The sequence below is a fragment of the Ambystoma mexicanum genome, chromosome 11 (assembly GCF_040938575.1).
Source record: "Ambystoma mexicanum isolate Mex_15411 chromosome 11, UKY_AmexF1_1, whole genome shotgun sequence".
NCBI classification, from domain to species: Eukaryota; Metazoa; Chordata; class Amphibia; order Caudata; family Ambystomatidae; genus Ambystoma; species Ambystoma mexicanum.
In genome coordinates, this window is record NC_090934.1 from 574687383 (window position 1) to 574707595 (window position 20213).

Consider the following 20213-nt stretch of genomic DNA (forward strand, 5'->3'; position numbering starts at 1 on the left):
CAAGGAGAAGCTACAGTACTGCCTGACCGAGGTCTTATACCTGGGACAGCTGATATCAAAAGATGGAAAAAGAATAATTCCCGACAGGGTAGAAGCAATAAGATCAGTAGGAGAACCCGTAACAGTGAAAGACATGCAGAAATTCTTGGGGATGTGCAATTATTGCCGCGCATGGATATTAGACTATGCAGCATACACGAGACCCCTCCTACAAGCACTCAAGGAAGCACAACAGGAGAACAAAAAAATAGAATGGTCAGAAGAAATGAGCACATCATTTCTAAAAGAGCTAATTTCAAGCGCTCCAGTGCTAGCAAACCCTGATTATGGACGCAAATTTTACCTATTCTCACACTGTAAGGGAACACTCATGACAGCTGTACTGACACAAAAGACGTCCCTAGGACACAAGCCATTGGCTAACTATAGTGGTACTTTGGATGCCGTGATGCAAGGTCATTTCGCGTGCGAGCAATCACTCGCTGCAGCCGCGTTCGCGATTGAGAAAAGTGCCACAATAGTAATGGGTTGCCCTGTGACATTGTTTGTGGAACATTCATTATTTGCAATACTTGAGAGGTCAAAAAGCACACTGACAACACAGCGGGCGACAGCCTACGAGATTATACTGTCTAGCGCCAACATCCATGTGGTGAGATGCAAGACAGTGAACCCCGCCACATTCATTACAGAAGCATGCACACTAGAGGACATGCAGGTCCACGATTGCGCGACCTACACAGGAGAAAGAGGGGAGGACACAGTGGTGTGCGAGAATGCTCTGAGCGAGGGGGAAGTGTACTTCGTGGATGGGTCTGCATCGATTGACGTGGACACGGGAGAAAAACATGTCGGCATGGCAGTGGTGAGGCTAGAAGACGGTGAGTATGAAACACTAGTGCAGTACCGCCTCCCATCACACTACTCCGCACAGGCAGCAGAACTGATTGCGCTCATAGAAGCACTACATGCAGCAAAAGGTTGCGCAGTGACAATATACACAGACTCAGCTTACATGACAACGACAGTACATGGAGGACTAGCAAGATGGGGGCGTAGGGGGTTTCGACGGGCAGACGGAACACCAGTACAGCATGCAGAGTTGTTGAAAGAATTGAGGCCCTACAAAACCCTACTGCAGTAGCAATAGTTAAGTGCCAAGCACATACGTCCAACACAGACGTCGTGTCTTTAGGGAACACGGCAGCGGACGCTGCCGCCAAGGAGGCTTCCTATTTTCAGAAATATGACGCAGGTGAGTACATGCTGCAGCATAAGACAAACGAAGAGCCCCCAGAAGGGTACAACATGATGCCCATATCACAAATACTACAATTACAGGAAGGAGCTAGTGACGACGAAAAATTGATGTGGACAAAACGAGGGTGCAGCAAGTTGGGAACAGACTTGCTGTGGCGGCAAAATAACTCAGGAAAAGTGGTAATGCCAATCCAGTTATTAGAAATTGCGTTTCAACAACTACACTTCCCTGCACATAATACCAAACAGCACATCGCAGCAGAAATACAGGAAGAATGGTTCGTGCCCTGTCTCCAGGAGCACGTATCTCGATTAGCAATGGAATGCACAACATGTCAGATCTACAATTCAGGAATGACACTACGCACACTCCGGGGAACAATTCCTAAACCCACTGGCCCATTCAGAGAACTGCATATCGATTACGCAGACATGGGGGAAAGGTGTAATGGCGCACGGTACATGATCGTGGTTGTGTGCCCATTCTCAAGGTGGGTGGAAGCTGGACCATGTGCGCGACCTGATGCTAAAAGTGCTGCCAAGTTCCTAGTGAGGGAAGTGTTCCCGCGCTGGGGAATTTGTGACGTGATTCGCTCAGACAACGGCACTCATTTTGTGAATGAACTTTTCAAGGAAGTCACTACATTATTGGGAATAAAACATAAATTGTGCTCGATTTATCACCCTCAAAGCAATGGCGTAGTGGAAAAGATGAACGGACTGTTAAAGGGCAGGTTATCAAAACTATGCTTTTCACTGAAGAAAAATTGGATATACTGTCTGCCCCTTGCGCTATTTGAAATGAGAAATCAGCCAAGTATAGATCACCATTTGTCCCCGCACGAAATCGTGACTGGGAGACGAATGCACACAGCACACTCCCCACTGCGCGAACACTCAGATGCACACAGGAGCGCCGCGATATTGGGAGAAGAATTCACGGACTATTTGAAAAAATTAACAAGGGCAGCGCGCGCAATATCAAAGCAGCTCTCCCCACCCTCCACTAGAGAGGAGGGAAACATAACAGGGTCTGTCACAGAGCCTGAGCAACAGCTACAGCTAATGCCGGGCGAACTAATTTATGTCAGGAGTTTTGTACGTCGATGGAATGCACCACGGTTCCACGGCCCATACGAGGTAGTGTTCTGCACGCCCACAGCTGTAAAAGTGAAGGGCTTGAGATACTGGGTACACTTGACAGACGTGCGAAGAGCTTATAATAATGTGCAGGGGGAGGCAGATGAGGAGGCACAGACAACAGCAACCGATTGAACTGAACAGAATGTCTGAATGTTAACTTGTGTTTGTGCGTTAGCAATGCACGTGAATGGGAAGGTGACTGATGAAGTATTGCTGCATTCTCTTCTTATATACCACTGAAAAAAAAAAAATGTTTTTTGGACTTATATGTAATTAATGAAGTGATCGAATTATGACATGTTTACACCCTTGTCTGTGAATACCCTTCCCCGCAACCCTACCCGCTTCCACTCCCCGTCAATATATATATATTGGCACTAATGGTGCCAACAAAACGTTTACATGCATGCACTTAATGCACTTTTATATCTCAAACAGGAACTACCATGGCATCTAACAGGCAGCCTGCGATGGATAGAAATAGTAGAATGAGAGAATTATTAAATGAGAGATGTAGATATTCGTATGAGTGCGGATTATCTGTATGCATTACGATGTTTTTTATGCTAATGTTTGGTCTGGTTACATATTGGTTTATAGCGTTCATTTCTATCGAGATGAACGAGGGGGGAGGGATTAACAGCACCGGGATTAACAGCACCACTGGGACCAATGTAACTGCAAGTGTCACTGTAAGGGAAGGTGATTTTCTGGTATGGGACGGAGCTAAACTTGTATGGGGATATCGCACCACACCATCCAATGTTGTCATATCAGACAAGAAAGAGCCACAGGGTGGAACGCAAAACAACACAGTATCTCCACCAGTGATGTATAGGTATAATGCTCGCAGTTTAAATGACCGAAGCCCGTCTGCCATATCATGGTTGCATAACACCCCCACCAGCCAACCTGCCCCCACCCTAAAAAATGACCCGCAAGATAACGTTAGGGACGAAAAAGAAAAGCTGCTAGCAATACACAACATATTATATGATGCCTGGGCCACGGGGGGCGGGAATGGGAAAGGGGGGTATATTCCTCGCCCAGGAAGTTGGCAAGTACATGAGGTACAAGAACAGACGGAAGAGGGAAGCAGGGAGGAGGAAGTATGATGAGTACTATGGGTTAGGTCTAGATAAGATGGAAGACCCACAACACCCACACCAAACAAATAAATGGTATGCGGATATGAGTGCCACAGCTAAACAACAAATGAGAGCTGCTATGTCTGCTCCCTCGTCCCTCACGCTTCAGGTACACCCAAGGTATTGCTACCCAAAGAGTTAACAATTATAGATGCCCAATGTCTCCTTCATCTCACGTTATGCAGGATTAAGAACACCTTCCAGGCACACAAAGTTACTTTTCAAATGCTGCAGAACGAGAAAACGTGCTATCCAAAGACGGCAGGGGTGGTATGTTTGAAAACCGTTTTTTGTAATACAAGGGACACTTTTTTCTGACAACAAGTGGAAGGATGAAGAAGTAATGTGCAAGGCGGAAGCACTGAGAGGTGTGGCACCAGAGAAATTGCAGTGGATAGAAGAAACATGCACACCAGTATGGAAAGAACACATTTCAAAACTAACTTGGGTAACCGCCATTGAAAAACCTTTCAAACTACAGAGCGAAATAGACTATGAACTATGTTTTAAAGGAGAGGGGAAGACCTCCATGGGGACAAACAAGAACTGTAACAAGACCCTCACCATCCCAGATCTGAGAAAAGGGACAGCGGCCCTTATGGACACGTACTGGGTATTCGGCAAACAGGCATACCTACACCTCCCCCCGTCATGGAGTGGCAGCTGCTCAATGGCCACTCTGCACTCAGCCCTAATGGTAATACCGGAGAGCCACATCGACGGGAGCAAAAAGACACAGGAACACCTGCAACAGAGTGCAGCCCAGCCAACTGCGGAGTCACAAAGGTACGTCCTATCTTCCGGAAGCAAGGGAGAAGTGCTGACCCGTAACAGACGTGCATCAAACTACATATCAAAGGAATCATCAGAACTATTGGCTCAGATCCCAGATAAATATCGATTATTCAGCTCAGCAGAAACATTCTTTGCCTCACTGGTCTCAAGTGTCCAAGCAAGAGCAAATGCAAAATGGCTCCAGATAACACGCTGGGAACGGATTCAGCTGGCGAACGACACTGAAGAAGGGTTTAATGTAATAAAAGTGGAACTAAGGGCTTTACGATTGATGACCATGCAAAACAGGTATGTCCTGGACCTGTTGACGACAATGGATGGAGGTGTTTGCCGAAAAATAGGAAGTGCCTGCTGCACTTTCGCACCTTCTGAAGACGCAGAAAATGGCTCCCTGTCCCATGTGATCGAGGCAGTCCACAACCTAGGAGAAAAAATGAAAATGGAAGGTGGAGCAGAAGACAGTACATGGTTCGATAACTTCTTCTCCTGGGTCCCCTCATGGCTTGGAACAACTGTCAAATTTTTGATGCCAGCTGTGGTGTTCCTCCTTTTAATTTTTTGCCTGTGCCAGGTGGGCCTTCGATGTTGTGCTAACGCAGTACCTAATGGTGCAATGATGATGGTGACAATGGGCAACACTCGTGGGACAATACAAAACATGCAGGAAGTGCAGGTGCAAACAGGAGCAGATGACACACCAAGATATCAGCTAGTGCCTATCTATCACGACAAAGATATCATAGATAAAGCGTGGCACACCACCATTAGAGAGCCCCGTGTATTAGAATGGTACCAGGAGGTGTGGGTAGATTTGGCGGGAGATGGCAGATGTATCTACCTGACTTGCACCCCAGATGAATATGCTAGAAGAGGGGAAAGCTTACGAGGGGTGTGCAGAGCATGGATGCCCATAAAAGGCACACCTGCATGGGATGAGGCAGTGATGGACGAAGAAGAATGTAGGAGGTTGGAGGACTTAAAGTATTCGTTACTTAAGTAACGAAAGGGGGAAATGTAGGGGAGGGGTGGTCCAAGGGACCCCCCCCTGGCCTGCATCTCCACCCCAGGTGAGGGCCATGGCTCATCGGGCGTCCCCTCCTTACCACCAGGGCCCAGGTGGTGGATGGCTCACCTGCTGAAGACATTGCCCGCACGTATTAAATTTAGCTAGGCCTCAGAAACCATTTTTTGTCTGCTAAAGATGGTGTGAGCTCAGCGCGCTGTAGCGCGACCCCCACCTTCGGAAAGTTTCAGTCCTCCCTGTCTCCGCAACACCATGGTAGATCCGCTGCAAGCCCGTTCCCACGAACACGACCGGCATGATCTAGCGTAATACATTAACATTGTAACAGTTCACCTTCCGCAGTGTATCACTGCTCCCACAATGACCCGGTCAGCAAGGCCTGGGCGATGGGAAGATCTGTAGAATGGTCATCTGCTGAAAGCAGACAGGTACCCAAATATGAATGTAAGAAACCACTTTTAACACATGTACCCTCGCCATACAACCACTCCTACTAAAGAAACCTGTGAAATTGTGTAATTATCGTACATGACACCAGCCGTGAAGGACCCACACCTCTGCAGGGGTGTGCTAATGATAAAAGCATTTCCGGGGGGTGATTCTTCATAAGTATCATTGAAAGCCCCACGCCCCGCGGTCCCGCGCCACAACTGAACTGATGCTGCTAGGGTACACAAGAAAACGAATGTAACCATACCAAGGGCACATGTGAAGAGTGTACGAGAATGCACTCGTCACACGTGTATGTCTAAGCCCCTCATGTGCCACCCCCGCCACGCACCGTGGTGGGTTACTTTCTATGTACTCCACCAACCCTAATACTACCTCACTTACTGCAAATGTATATGCATATAACTAAATACTGTAGTCGTTAAAACATAGTGTATGAATAAGGTGCTCAGACTGGGTATAATCGAGACACATCCAGCAAAGTTTAAATGTATGTTTCAAAATGATTTGAATAAGTATTATATAGAGTGTTCAAATGTTTGTGATGTTTTTACCTAAAAATCGGCAACACACGAGGGAGATACCTTTGTGAAATACGTGCAAGGCCATTCCCCCTCCCACCCTGCGAAGGCTGCCAAGACATGAGAGCAGAGGCCCCGCGCTGCGCTACTCCGCCTCCCCCAACCAGACTGGAGCCGCTTCAAAGATTTGTATCCCCCTCTGCAGCACCCAAGGCCACGGCCCGCCACCTGCATTATTTACAGCACAGCAGTAAACCTCTGCCTGAACACACACTTCCAAAGGCGCCCCCTCGTAAACCCCATAACCCACCGGATCATCTTAGACCTATGGCCCTGTGCAATCAGGACACCCAACACTTTGACAACACACAGCGGCACATCTATAACAACTTCTAACAAGACAGAAAGACCTGTACCGCCCGTCCCAGGCCCTGAAGCTTAGCACCTCGACCTATGGCCCGGTCAACAGGACACTGGTAACCATGTCCTGACGTATCACCGCCAGACCCCTCACAAGGTACATTCCTCCTGTGTTGCATTAACCTGTAGAATAACCTATTGGAAGATTTACTAAAGAAGATAATATTGAAATGACTGAATGACTGCGGTGTGCATGGCCTAGGGCAGATAAGTCAGGAAAAGTCATTCATCTCTGACACTGGCCGCGATGGCACACCAACACCGCCCGGATGAACTCAGCCAACCTGCCAGGCCCAGCCCAACCCACGAGGATGACCAGTGACGTCTTCCAGCCAAAGCCAACCGCATCACAGCAGCACCTATAGTTAGTCATCGCCACCCAATCCCATCGAACTTGTGCCCCCTATAGTGTGTAGGTTCTTATGATGTTTTTTGTGAATATATACGCCTGTCTTTGCTATTGTCAGACAGAGCGCTCTCGGAGTTTGCAGAGTTCTTTGCATGCCATATTCTCATTGATAAACTCCCATTTAACCTCACCCGCACTCTTTCTTGGATTTATTCCCGATATTGGGAGAGTCCTTCATTGTCTCTCATTGTGGGGAGGATCGTGCTGGCTGGGGACGCTTGCCTTCAATAGTCCAAATAGAGAAGGTCAACAGGGCTTTGGTGCTACGAAAACTGAGCATTTCTTTGCTGTGCATCTCAGAGTTATCTGCCAATTAGCGTTTCCCACCCTTCTCAAAGTGTCGTTCAGTGCTTTAAATAGGACAGCACTATCTGGTCCTCAATACCGGCACCCACTAAAATGTCATTTTAGAGGGGCGCCATCCCGGACTGGGTTATATGCTGCAGGGAAGACTAAGACAAGAGAGCACTACTTGTTCCTGCATGCAGATTGTCCACTTTCGGTCAACAACCCACTCAGTGGCCGATCATCTTGTAGGTTAAGACGGCCAATCATTTTCCAGCAGCCAGTCCCACCCCTGCAATGCGGGAAGTTACGGTGAGCCAAGAAATGTCTGCACCTTCTCAAAGTAAATATGGCCACTCCAGCAGTTTGTTCTGCTGTGCTCGCCATTGGAGATGCTGCTGCTGGCATGGTCCCTGGTTTTTGACACCCTGTTCCCAAACTCCCCACCCACTTCCCTCCAGATCACATGGCTGCACCCACCAAAGAAAATGTAAGCTTAGCTGGTCCCCAGGCAACTTTGTAGAAAAGCCTCATCTGGCAAAAAACGACAGTCATAAGAGAGCTTTGTTTGACAGCTCTCACTGAACTACAACCAGTTTTCTGCAGCGCTTTAAAATGTAGGAACGGCTAGTAACATGCTGACCCAAGTTACAAACTGGTAGTTTTGCTAAACTACCATGATAGGCAAGCGTTCTTAGTTCCAAATTCCATCTTTATGTGCTCACAGTACAGTGGTGCAGAACATGATGTTTCAGGCTTGCACTACTTGTATTACAGGACTTGTAGCCTTCCATGCAGGATGTGGAAAATAAAGATACAATGATAATTTGGCTTAAAAGATTTTGTGGTGGGAGTATTTTAGTAAATGTGATTTTAAGAGAGTAAATATGACTTTTCTCCTTTGCAAGAGAGTAAAATGTATGTGACATCCAGCCGACATGTGCAAAAACTGTATGGAAATCATTACTATGCAGCAGCTTTCTTTGTGACAGAATACACCTTTCATTATTTCTCTAAGGTCTGGCCATTTGAATGTATAAATTTAAATGTTGAAAACAAAAACCTAGCCAATTACATAGTAAAGCAACCATGAATTGTATTGTGTGCTTTGACGTTCAATAGCAGAATTGTCTTTTGATGTTTAATGAAAGTCCTCATTTCCTGGAGCTATTACTACCTAAAGGTATGCCAATGTTAGTATACAACAGTGCAAAGAGGCAAGGACTCCATGCTAAGTTCTATATCTAATCTCATCGTACAATGCTCATTTATATAGCACTTTTGGCTAAGCGCTGTAAATAGAACATATTTATCACAATTATCACCAAACCGATTATCAAACCTGCAACCTACAGATCACAAACATATCGCAGCAACAAGTGCTCAACCAGCTGGGCTATCTTATTGGACAACATCCTTCAGAGGTCGGTTGAGTATCGACAGATATAATAATCACAGTGCGTAGATGTTGGACGAACCACGTATGAAGCGCTACTAAAGTTAAATACCTATCTGGATTATCGGAGGGACAGTTTTTGTTGAGTTCCTAATTCAATTACAAATGTAACTTTCATTTGTTTGTTTTTGAACAGCGCTTAGACTTCCTGGTGAGTCAGGTTTTGTATGTTTTATATTGTAGTCTTGAAGATTTGAGAGTCTAGAACACCTGTGATTGGTGTAATGACAAACACTCACCCTTGAGCAAAGACTGCCACTGACCATTTATAGTAATGTACTGCATTGACTGCAAGGTTGAATGGATGTAAACTAGATCGTGGATAGTCATCATTTTACACAGTTTTTATAATTGGAGTGTAAATTAAATTATAAGCATACAAAATGATCTGCCTTAGCATGATTATGCACACAGCACAGGAACTCTGAAAAATACAATTGTGCAATACTGGTTTGCTTTCACTGGGGGAAAAAAAGAATAATGTTACAAAATATTAATTCTCAATTGCAACTTCGTTTTCCATCCGATTAATTTTACAATCCTAAAATGCTAGGAAAATAAATATGCACAGTGCTTCCGTTTGCTACATGAGCAGCAACACAGCAGAGCTGGATGGAAATAAACCATTCCTTATAACGGTGCAGTTTCTTTTTTTGAAAGGCTTTGGAGAAATACATTCTGTTTCAGAGGTTTTTATCCACGGCTTGCAATTACATCCATGCAGACAAAAATCTAAAGAAGCCTTCTGGTTTCTGTCAAGTAACCTGACCTTTGCACTGCCCTCTGCTCTAAACTTGTGTGTAAATGTACACAGGAAAATAAAGCTGTCGTATTTACAAGATTTTCATACGTAAAAAGGCCTGGTATGAACCTTATCTGGGGGCCTGCTTAACACGTTATAGCCATTTATATCCAGTTGCTTTACTATGTTCGTGTAGTTTGCCAGTCAACTCTACAAGACAGAATTTTCTTTTCTTAGAAACCAAAACTTACATGTGTAAACCAAGTAGAGCTTAGAAAGTATGTTAAGTGCTTAACTTGCAGTGGTTTAAAATCCTAGCTTCACTGCTTAAATTAACTGCTGAGTGGGCACAGCCTACAATGATTCCTTAAAGGAATTCAGGGTGAACATAGACCACATCAGTACTGAAGGAGTTAAACTGCAAAGCCTGCCAACCTTTGGACATCACGATATTAGTGCCAAAGCAGGGCAACATCAGTCTGCGATTGATGAGCTTCTCAGATAGTTGTATAATGATGACAGCATAAAGTTTAAAGTGAATGACTTAAGGAGACTAAACCATACTAGGGCATAAATTGCAATTGTTGAGTGGGATGTTTCAGCAAGTCATGCACACAATGTCCAGGCTCAGAAAAAGGAGGTGCTGACCGAGTTAAAGGGGTTGAGAACATGACCAGAGTGGTTGGTAGTGAGAATCGAAATGGACACAGTGAGGCACGAGCCAGACGCACACAAAGTGAGACAAAACTACAAAAATTGAGTGCATCAGAGTGAGAATAAGATGAGTTGCCGAACCGTGGCATGGCCCTGGCACGATAGCTAGCGGGGAGGGAGCCCCAAACTGCATGACATTCGGTTGGACTGCATGGGGTTTTGTTCTTGTGCGCAGCCTCCCCCATGTTGGCACATTTCTCTGTTCCACTGGTTCTGTGTCCCAAACCTATTCAAATCGAGCATCATGGGTTTGGCAGGGGGCAAATGTATAAAGGGATAAACAAATGCTAATTTAACGCAAGGGCAGTTTCTAGGCAATATGGCCCCTGGAGCAAATAAACAAAATATGCCCCTCACAAGTGCATGGCTCAAAGTAGTAAATTCCACCCCAGCCTCAAAGAGACTCAAACGCCATCTCCATGACTAGCGTGCCCTTTTGCCTCGGGTACAAACATGGAAGCAGGTAGAGCATCCACAAAGATCAGTTGGCCACAGGGTGGCCAAAAAAAAACTGTCACCCTAGTGCGTACGCTTCAGTCATCACTTTAATACATATGCCATCTTGATTTCTTTCAGAGTGCCATTTTTTTCTACCTCTGTGCCCCAGTCGCTGCAGATATTAAGTTCCCTTCATTATTCTGCTGCCTGCTTGCGCACCTCGTCTGATGCTGTGCTTCCATACAATGGTCAGAATTCGCCCTATTCCACTCTGCCTTCCATAAGTGTGTCTGTCATTCAATTCCTTGCTTTCCTCTTCTCTCCCACACCACCTGCTTTATGCAACACTTGATTCGCTCTCACCCCATCCTCCCCATTGGCAATTAACAGTGAGGATTTAATTTTGTTACTGCATTTACATCACTCAATCCCCCCCCAATGGCTCATCCAACCGACCACGATCCCTTCAACATGAGAAAACACTTCTTTAGTCAATTTCATTTAAATAATCCCCAAACACAATTCATTACAGTGGCTACAATGAAGGATTTGGAACCGGATCTTAATTTTAATTCTGGCTCAACAAAATGTGATTTTGGGAACATCCCAATTTTTGGGGTAAAAGGTTTCCACTTTTTGTGGCTGTATGTGCTGGTTGGATGAAGATAGCGGCAGAGACTGTCAAATTGTGTGGGGTGACAGTAACATTTATGCCTACACTTGCATCTCATTCAGTGAAGCGACCCTTATCCACTGCCTTTGCTATTCCACCTGTCCTGCACCTCTTCCTCAAACCCATGAGAGATTAAAACCGCTTCAGATTACAGTGAAGCTGCAACCACATTTAAAAGCGTTTGTACAGCACAGGTGGAGCTATATATAGTCCTCTTTTCACTTTTGACTGCTTTGTTTTGAGAAAACCGATTAAGGAGATGGCCTCAAGAAGATATAGCAGGAGAAATGCACGTCAGAAAATCTGCAACAGGATCATGCTCAATTGCAGGGGTCAGCCTCTTTTGTTGCAGTCTCCTGCAAGCTGCGGGAAATTTGGGAAGTCTACATTTACCTCTCACCTCCCCCTCCATTTATTTTGCCATTCTTGTTCACAGTTGTCTTTTACATTGTTTCCTGTGTTCACTTATCTTTGTCGTTCCTTCTCCCTTCGATCTCTCCTTCACCTCCCCGTCTCTAAAAACAGTGTCCCTCCTGGGTACCCACTAACAGTGCGTTTCAATTCAGTCCGATTTAATTTTTGTTGGCACTTTCTGGACTTTAAGCTCAAATCAGCCCGGAAATTCTCTCTATGGGGGTGTTCATTGGAACACCTTGCTCAAGGCCTGCAGGGCTCCAACAAAGATTAGGACATTCAGGTTGGCAGAGGTGCTAACATTCGTCAGTATAAGAGAACGCCTTTAAAATTATGTACCGCCTTAATTGTTCTGCTGATGCTGTGGTTTATGGACATAGCCCCTTTGGCGCCCTTCAGGGCTTCTGTGGCCCGAGCAGCTCCTGCTTTGCCCAGCCCTGGAAACAGGCCTGTTTAATGCTTAGCTGGCGCAGGAACACGTACAGAAGTGCAGGACAGCAATTAAAGGTGGTGATGCGAGGAGCCGAATGTCATCTGCAATTCTTAGGTATTGCAGAGATCGTGGACATCCAGTACGTTTCCCCTCCCTTATCCTCACATGCATGTTAAAAGTAACGCCTTTGATTCCCGTGATGCTTGACATTCAGTCTTTTCTCTACCAGATATTATATCTGGACCCAGTAAATAAAGTACAAGCTAGAGCCAGGCCGGGACTTAATGGTTCGACTACATTGCAAATACGAAAGCACTTACAAACACAGCTTTTTCATTTAGATCTATAAAAAAAACGACAGAGACGGCAGCAGGCATGTGGTGGTAATTTTCTGTTCAGATGAGGTTTTAGATTCTGAAGGAGAGGACAAAGTAGTATTCTGCGATTAATGGGGACCAGCCAATTAATGGCCATAGGATTGTATTACAGTTAGATAAAATGGTACCAATTGCCATTTTCTTCTGGTAATTGTATCAAATTTATTTTAAACCAGGGAAAAGCAAGGTTTCTAAGTATTTCTATATTTCAATTTGTATCTAAAGCAGGAAAGTAGCATTTGCTATGTACATCAGATTAAATTACAGCAAATGGTAAAATTGTGAAGAACATTTACACTGCACATTTTATTTCAGTTCAAAGTTATTCATACTTAAACTCCACTAGTTCAGGAGTGCTTTGCGATTTTCTGCTGTTGGCAGATTGAGGATGGGGGTATGACTGGAATACATCACCTGCATTAGTGATAGGTGAACAACAGTTACGTTTAAAAAAAGGTACACAATTCCGCTATGCTAGCAAACATTCTGAAAATAAAAGTACTGACTGAGTACTAACCCTGGTGTTATTCCTTTCTGCTTTTAATTCGCCAATCTCCTCTTCCCGCTCAAGAAGCTGCTCTCTACAAACATTAAGTTCTTTAGTAAGTGCTGCAAACTCCTGCAAAAGAAAACAATGACAAATATTTCAGCTTTAAAGTTTTCTAAAGTTATTCAGCAAGAGTAACCACTTTTTTACAAAAAAAGGACCGGTGTGGTGGAGAATGGCTAGGACTGCTTCTGGTACAGTAACATCTAGGTAAACTAAATCTTCATCCATCCAGAGGGTTCAAATGCAGACGGAGCCGGCATCCCTCCACCCTTATATGGAAGAGGACATGATTTTAAAAAAAAATTAAAAATGAAGAGGGAACATTTTATGCTAGGGGTACAGAGAGCTTAACCTTTCGGAGGTGTGAGGATACATCAATACAAACATGAGGGACAAGTTAATATCATGGTTAAATTGGCTGGTTCAGGCTTTTCAGCTGATAGAAATTGACAGGTTATGCTCCAGCAAAACAGAAATGTGCAACATTTTTGCATTCTTCTTAGGATAGAAAATTATGACATTTAGCTTACTGCACAAATTTCCGTGAACATTCGAAAGCAGTTTATTCTGCAAAACAAAATGTACACACATTTGCCTTTTTATAGTTATGTGAATGCACACAGAATCCACGTTATGCTTGGAAACGTCACTTTAAATTTGCTTAAGTATATGAAATGTGAAAGGAAATCCAAACAAGCATTGGCCAAGCCAAACCTTTTGGCATTTGTAAGGGTATTAGGCAGGTGTTTGCCAGGCACCGCCTTCATGTGCCCAGTCAATGACCATGGCATGATCCGTTACGAGCTTACGCTACGTTAGTACCATCATTTGCCAAACACTGCCATAGTAATTTTGTAATACTTTATTTTCCCCATTTTCTAACTCAAGTTAAACTTTTATACAGATAGGCGAATCAGTAATGAGGCGATATGCCCTGAGGTGGGCGGGGTGTGGGGGGCAACCCTGTAGGTTACGGCCCTTCGCCCTAGGTAAGGGCCCGCGCACAGCGAGTACTCAGAGCACTATGTAATGGCAACTTAGCGATTAACACAGCGACGCCTAGAAATCTACGGTCACTCCTCGAGTAGCTGTGGGTAATGCCCAACAGCACGGACTGAGGTGTAAGCAGTACATCAGTTAGTAATATCTCCAAGGGTTTTCTGAATCTTCACCAAATACGCAAAACTGATCACCTTTTAGATTGGCTAGAGCAGTCAACCACTTTAGATCTTGGAACAGCTGTGTGGATACCCATAGGAGATCCTAAAGACTGCCCTAAATTTGAGACAGTGTCCACTGAAGAGACATGATTCGTAATTGTGCTTTTGGTGCCAGACAAATCCTAGCTCTAAAGCCCAGTAGCCTGATGAAGTCACTGTCCGAATCCCAAACAGCCACCAGAAACTGGACCTTGGCAAGTGTCTGCCACACTCTTCAGGGAGAAAGGCATCCAAATGCTGATCACATACACTATGTGCTGCCTTGCTGAACCTTGCTATCCTATATTTACAGCATATATGGTTATTTTTATTATTGATTATCAAATTCATTATCTTAGATTTGCTGCTTTTTTGATGAATTTCCCATCTTTTAAGATTAGAATAGTATTATTAAAACACTGAATTTACCGACTTGACCACCCACAGAACAAAACAAAGCTAGGCGTTCAAATTTTAGATTGACCGCAGCTGGTCTCCTAGACAGTGTGGTTACTCGTTTCTCATCTCTTTCTAGTTCCATCGCGAACTATTTAAACGAGTATGGCACAACCGTGCAGCGGGCGTGACAAAGGCAAGCCTGTCTGCACAGATTGCACTAGGATTGGTGACCCCCAAACATGACCTAAATGTTTACATCCACTTAAAAATGACTAAAGCTACTTTTACAACATTTTTCCAATGATTATGCATTGGAGGCTTACATCAGAGGTTGGAAATGTTCAACCCATACCACTCTTTTCCACTTACAAAACATTGGTCTGAAAAATATCCAAGCTAATAACATATGCGTAACCAACTATTCATAATCACTACACTAAACAGCTCAATTGCCTAATGCTATATCTGCAGTAAAAAAAAAAACAGATTCCTGATACACAATTTATGCTTAGTGCATAAACATCTCAAACAACGAACGAACACACTTTGTGTCAAAATGTAAGCTTTATTCCCCCACTCGTTGTTCAAGATCCACTCAAGACAGGAAATGTATAATCCCAAAACACCAGAAAGAAAGGCTGCGAGGCTGCACTTTCTTGGTTCAAGCATCCAGAACATGGAACTCTTCCATGGCCACTGCATAGAGGACCCAACCTGCTTTGCTTTAAAACCACCTTATTCAACTAACCTTCTCTTTCAGCTGCGTTGGCTCAACATGCTCAGAATTGTCTAATTTCTGTAGCGCCAAGACACCCTGAGGTAATTTGAGCGCTTTATAAAACTTCATTAACAAAACATACAGAACATACAAGGCGGGGACCTAGCACAGGCACAATACATTGAAGACTTGCTGAAGACATGCTAGCATCTTCGTTCAATTTGGTTCTGCCGGATCCTTTGCAAGCTACTGTATCCTCAATGTCCCCAAATATGCTCTGCCGACCTAGATAAGCAGCCAGCAGTTCTGATGTGAGAATGTACAGTGATGAAGAGTGAGAGGAGGTTGGCAAAATAAATCATTTTGGGGTGTGTGGAAGAAGGGGCAGATGATTAGGCTCTTGAGGCACCAAGACCTCCACGCTACAAGTTAGAAAGTGCCTGCAGTGCTGTGGTTGTTGCTGGCCTCGACTGAATAAAGCCCTTGCTCTGCTGCTGACCTGAAAGTGGGTAATGGCACATAATTGACTAGTCAGGCACAGGGGATAGGGTTGAAAAGCCCAGGGACATGGCCATAGATCTTAAATTTTGGAATGTTGCCAAGTGACTTGTTGGCTCTAAACAGAAAGATTTGCACCATCAAAAGGCAATGTTCAAATGTTTTGCTTGGAGACAACCATATACTTCATATCAAGGAATGCAAGCAGACAAATGCAACTTGGATCATGGACCAGTCAGCGCACTATATGATGGCCTGTTTTTCTGTTCTATTCTCTACCATTTATTGAAAATGAGCCTGTATTGCCAGTGGTAAGTGCAAAGAAATCTGGTTAGATGCATCTACAGGTTATGAGTGACATTGGCAAAGAACACATTTCATTGGTGGTATACAGGACTACCAGAAGCAAAAATGCTTCTTCCAAAGGCATAACCTTCTGCAAGATACACTCTTATATTTTTCCGTCTATGTACCACTTCGCAAGTAAGAACAGCAGCAGACTGCTCGAAAGAAGTAGTTCTTACAAGAGCTATAATATAGTTGGTATACCAAAAGGTGGACGACTTGCCTCTTACCTTTAAGCCTTTTGCGATCAGACTTTTCGTCAATGTTTTTCTGATGCTCAAATCAAAAAGACAAACTACAGCCACGGGGGTCTACTACACACCTTCCCACCCTCCCACCCTCCCTCTGCACTAACAAACAAAATAATATAAAAAAGCTCTGCCAGCAACGCAGTATGTTTGCGGCAAGCATTCACTATGCAGGATATGCAAACTAAATGCTACAGGCAATGTTAAAAAGGTATTTATACCGTGCACCATCGCCAACAGTGTTCGTCCCCAAGCGCTCAGGCGGACCTGTAACCAAGAAGGTGGGTTTGGTTAGTCAGGTGAAGAGGCAGTAGGAAAGTGAGAGAAGTGGTGTGCTGTTAACGGCTTCAGTTCGGTTTTCTCCGTGCACTGAGCTTTGGTGCGAGTATCGGAACGATGCAGGACCTTGTGTGCTGTTGGAGCGGTTTATGTATTTGTTTTTGCAGTGTGGTGAAGTGCGTGTGGTTTGCTGAGCGAGAAGATGGTTGTCTGAATTTTCGGGTGTATTAGGTACGCAGAGATTTGATTTTAGGGTTAGTGGGTTATATATCCTAGTTCTAACAGGTCTTTCTATGTATTTAGTTGTCTTGTAGGTAGGCTTGATTTCCACTTTTCTTTCTTGTCCATCTAATTATGATTGATGGCATGGTGCGTTCCCCAGCTGTGATGTATTTGCACTTAGTGTACTGGGACAGGGTGTGTCTAGCCCCCCCCTCTAGTTTTGGTGTTTTAAGTTAAGTCCCCTACTTCCTTGCTATTTCCGTCGGTGGTCTGTTGCTTGTGTGTAATGCAATGCAAGCAAAAAAGCAAACGCCGAATTTACATAATCTCAAGCGCGATTCTGAGAGAGTGTGCCGTCCCTAATATAACAATACTTAACTTCTGTTTCTTAAAATGTCAACCAAATGTGACATTTTACTTTAAACAGAAATGCAAGGAAATACTCGTATTCCACTATTTGGAAAATCCGTGCTTGTGGCGGCAGCAGCACAGAAGCAGTCGTCCCCCTATGCATCCGCTATATTTTTAAACCAACTTTGTTGTCCAGTAAACCACATGCAGGTTTATTTTCAAAGTCAAAATTGAGCCTACTACTTTCAGAGAAAACCTGGTAAGAGGTGCCTAGAGCGCTGGAAAGAACAGGGCAGCTGTTACTACAAGCACGCAAAACAGTCCGGGCGGGGTACGAGTGTACCGCTGGTCTGGATAGGAGCCAATAGTAGTACTGTGGCACCTCTGTTCTAAAACGGCTTTATTTAATCTGCTTCAAAGAACGAAGCCAAAGTGCTTCGTGTTTTGGCACCGAGCCATCGTATGTCCAGTAAGGACCCAAGATCCGTTTCTGCTGAAGCATAGGTTTTACGTTTTTCCATTTTCTTTTAAGCATTACGGGTGCTAAAAAAGCACACCCATTAAATGAACACAAAATGTTCTAAATATTTTCCGTTTTAAACCAGATATTTTTCAGCAAAGCGAGCGCAGTGTGCAGAAGACTGTTAAATGTGGGATAAGAAGTATTATTAAATACAGTATTCATCGCCAAAGCTACCACTGTTCTCGTCAGTTTAAAGCGTATCTCGAAGACGTGCATTGGAAAAACCTGCTCATTGGAATACTGAGCAGGTGGCATTTCATTAGTATTTGCATTTTCAAAACGGAAATTGATATAATTCATGATTAATACCCTTTCAGCCATACCGCTGGTTTAATCTAGCATAGACTACCCCAACAGTATACCTTGGCACACACAACGAAACTTCCAACACATACAAAACAGCAGCAACACCATTGCTCAGAATCGACAGGAGGGAAAACTCCAGCACTAAGAACTCACACTACTTACTGGTTAAAAAAGAAAAGAAAAAAGACCCCAATTCAAGGCACAAATTAGGTTGCGCTAGACAAATTGTAGATGTATGTATTCTTTGATTGATTTAATCATGTAAGCCCTTCTAGGTTGACAAGCGTTTCGGCCCTATGGCCTTTATCAAGACTGGGCCTTTGTTCACTTTCTGAAAACTTGAAATACTTCTGATTTCAAAGCACCATTACTGTTCCTGGGATAATCCCTTCAATCTTCATATGAAGCGGGTCGCTTCTGTCAACTCCCTAGCACAGGCATTCGTGTTTTTTGTCTGGCGCAACCAATGAGTACAATTAATTTATGTCTATTAAATATAACAGAGTGGGTTTATCCGTTTTACTCCAGGAGTGCGACGGACGGGATCTATTGAATTAAGGAGCGTGTCGCAGGAGGACAGACTGAGGAAAAACCCAGAAGAGTTGTGAAAAAAATCCAATTCAAAGCAGTCTGCATTGACAACAGCTCTGAAGGACTGCAGAACAGAATTCATTTGAGCCAAGTTTATCCTCTAGCAACAAGAATGAAGCTAAGATCCAACAACGATTTAAAACTAGTGACCACAAGCTACAGAAGAGATTGGATCAGCTTTCTTCAACATTGTGGTCAAACTCTAAAATACTAACAAAGGAAATCTGCGCAAACCAGGACAATCTGATTATGGAATATGGTAAAGATGCAGCTTTTCAATACCTAATCAACTAAGAAACAACATATCAATTGGAATAAATTCGAGTTTAGATCAAACATCCAGTTTCTTGGCCAGAATTACAGGGTGCACTGTACAATTAGGGGATATCCGGTCAGTGCTGGCCATCTAATGAAAGTAGCTTCAAAATACGTCTTACAATGACAACACATGTCCAAACTTTGGATAAGATCTTCAAATCTGCACTGAAACACATTTTGGCACTTCTCTCAATTATCCAATCCTTCAATATCGCTAATAATTAATCTATCATGGTCCAGAAGTTTTGGAAATCCTTCTTTGGTTTTAACTTAAGTGCCAACTTTGCACAGAACCCCTGGTCAAATTCGGTTATACCATCCTCCACAAGCCACAATGATAAATAATTTCCCTTACCATCTGGACAGTCTGCTCGATGGTCACCCTCGTAGCTGCTTTTTCTGCCTCTTCAAATTCTGCTTGGAGCTTCTGGCCACCATTCACTTTTTCCTCCAGACTTTGCTTAGTTTAGCAAAATAATTAAAAAAAAACTTCTGAGCAAGCTCATCTGCCTCATATTTCGTCCCACACCACCACACTTCTTAAACCTTTGCAGCCTCAGTCTCTAACCAGAGAGCCAAAATGTTAATTATGTACTGGACTGCCTCCAATTTTCTCCAAATATCTACTTAAAACAGAGTTTTTAGCATAGCATACCAACATCTCGCCGTGCTTCTGAGATTTAATTTCCAAGCTTCCCTTTGTCTATTCAGTCTTTGCGGTTGCTTGTAAATAACATTCATGTAATAATATGTCCCAATAAACATGCATCAACCTCATCCCACCAGATAGTGGCATTCATCTATTACTTATTAATTTCAATGTAATAGTCTATAAAATGTAGTTTGCATATAACTGGTATATTGAGTTATGTGCCCGTTGAACCTCCTTCTACAACCTTTACACTTTTAACATTCTGAATGAACAGACCACGGCATGGCCCGTAATTCATATAAAGTCAATAAT

The 20213-nt window shown here is 43.8% G+C and overlaps 1 protein-coding gene across 15 annotated transcripts in view; it reads right to left on the reverse strand.

The window, feature by feature from the left end:
• Positions 1–20213, reverse strand: part of PPFIA1 (PTPRF interacting protein alpha 1) — a 1842515-nt gene that overhangs the window by 1526281 nt on the left and 296021 nt on the right. For all 15 annotated transcript variants that reach the window (XM_069623437.1, XM_069623430.1, XM_069623431.1 and 12 more), the window contains one exon: positions 13220–13321. In XM_069623437.1, the coding sequence (XP_069479538.1) occupies positions 13220–13321 (102 nt within the window). The remainder of the gene's footprint in view (positions 1–13219; positions 13322–20213) is intronic.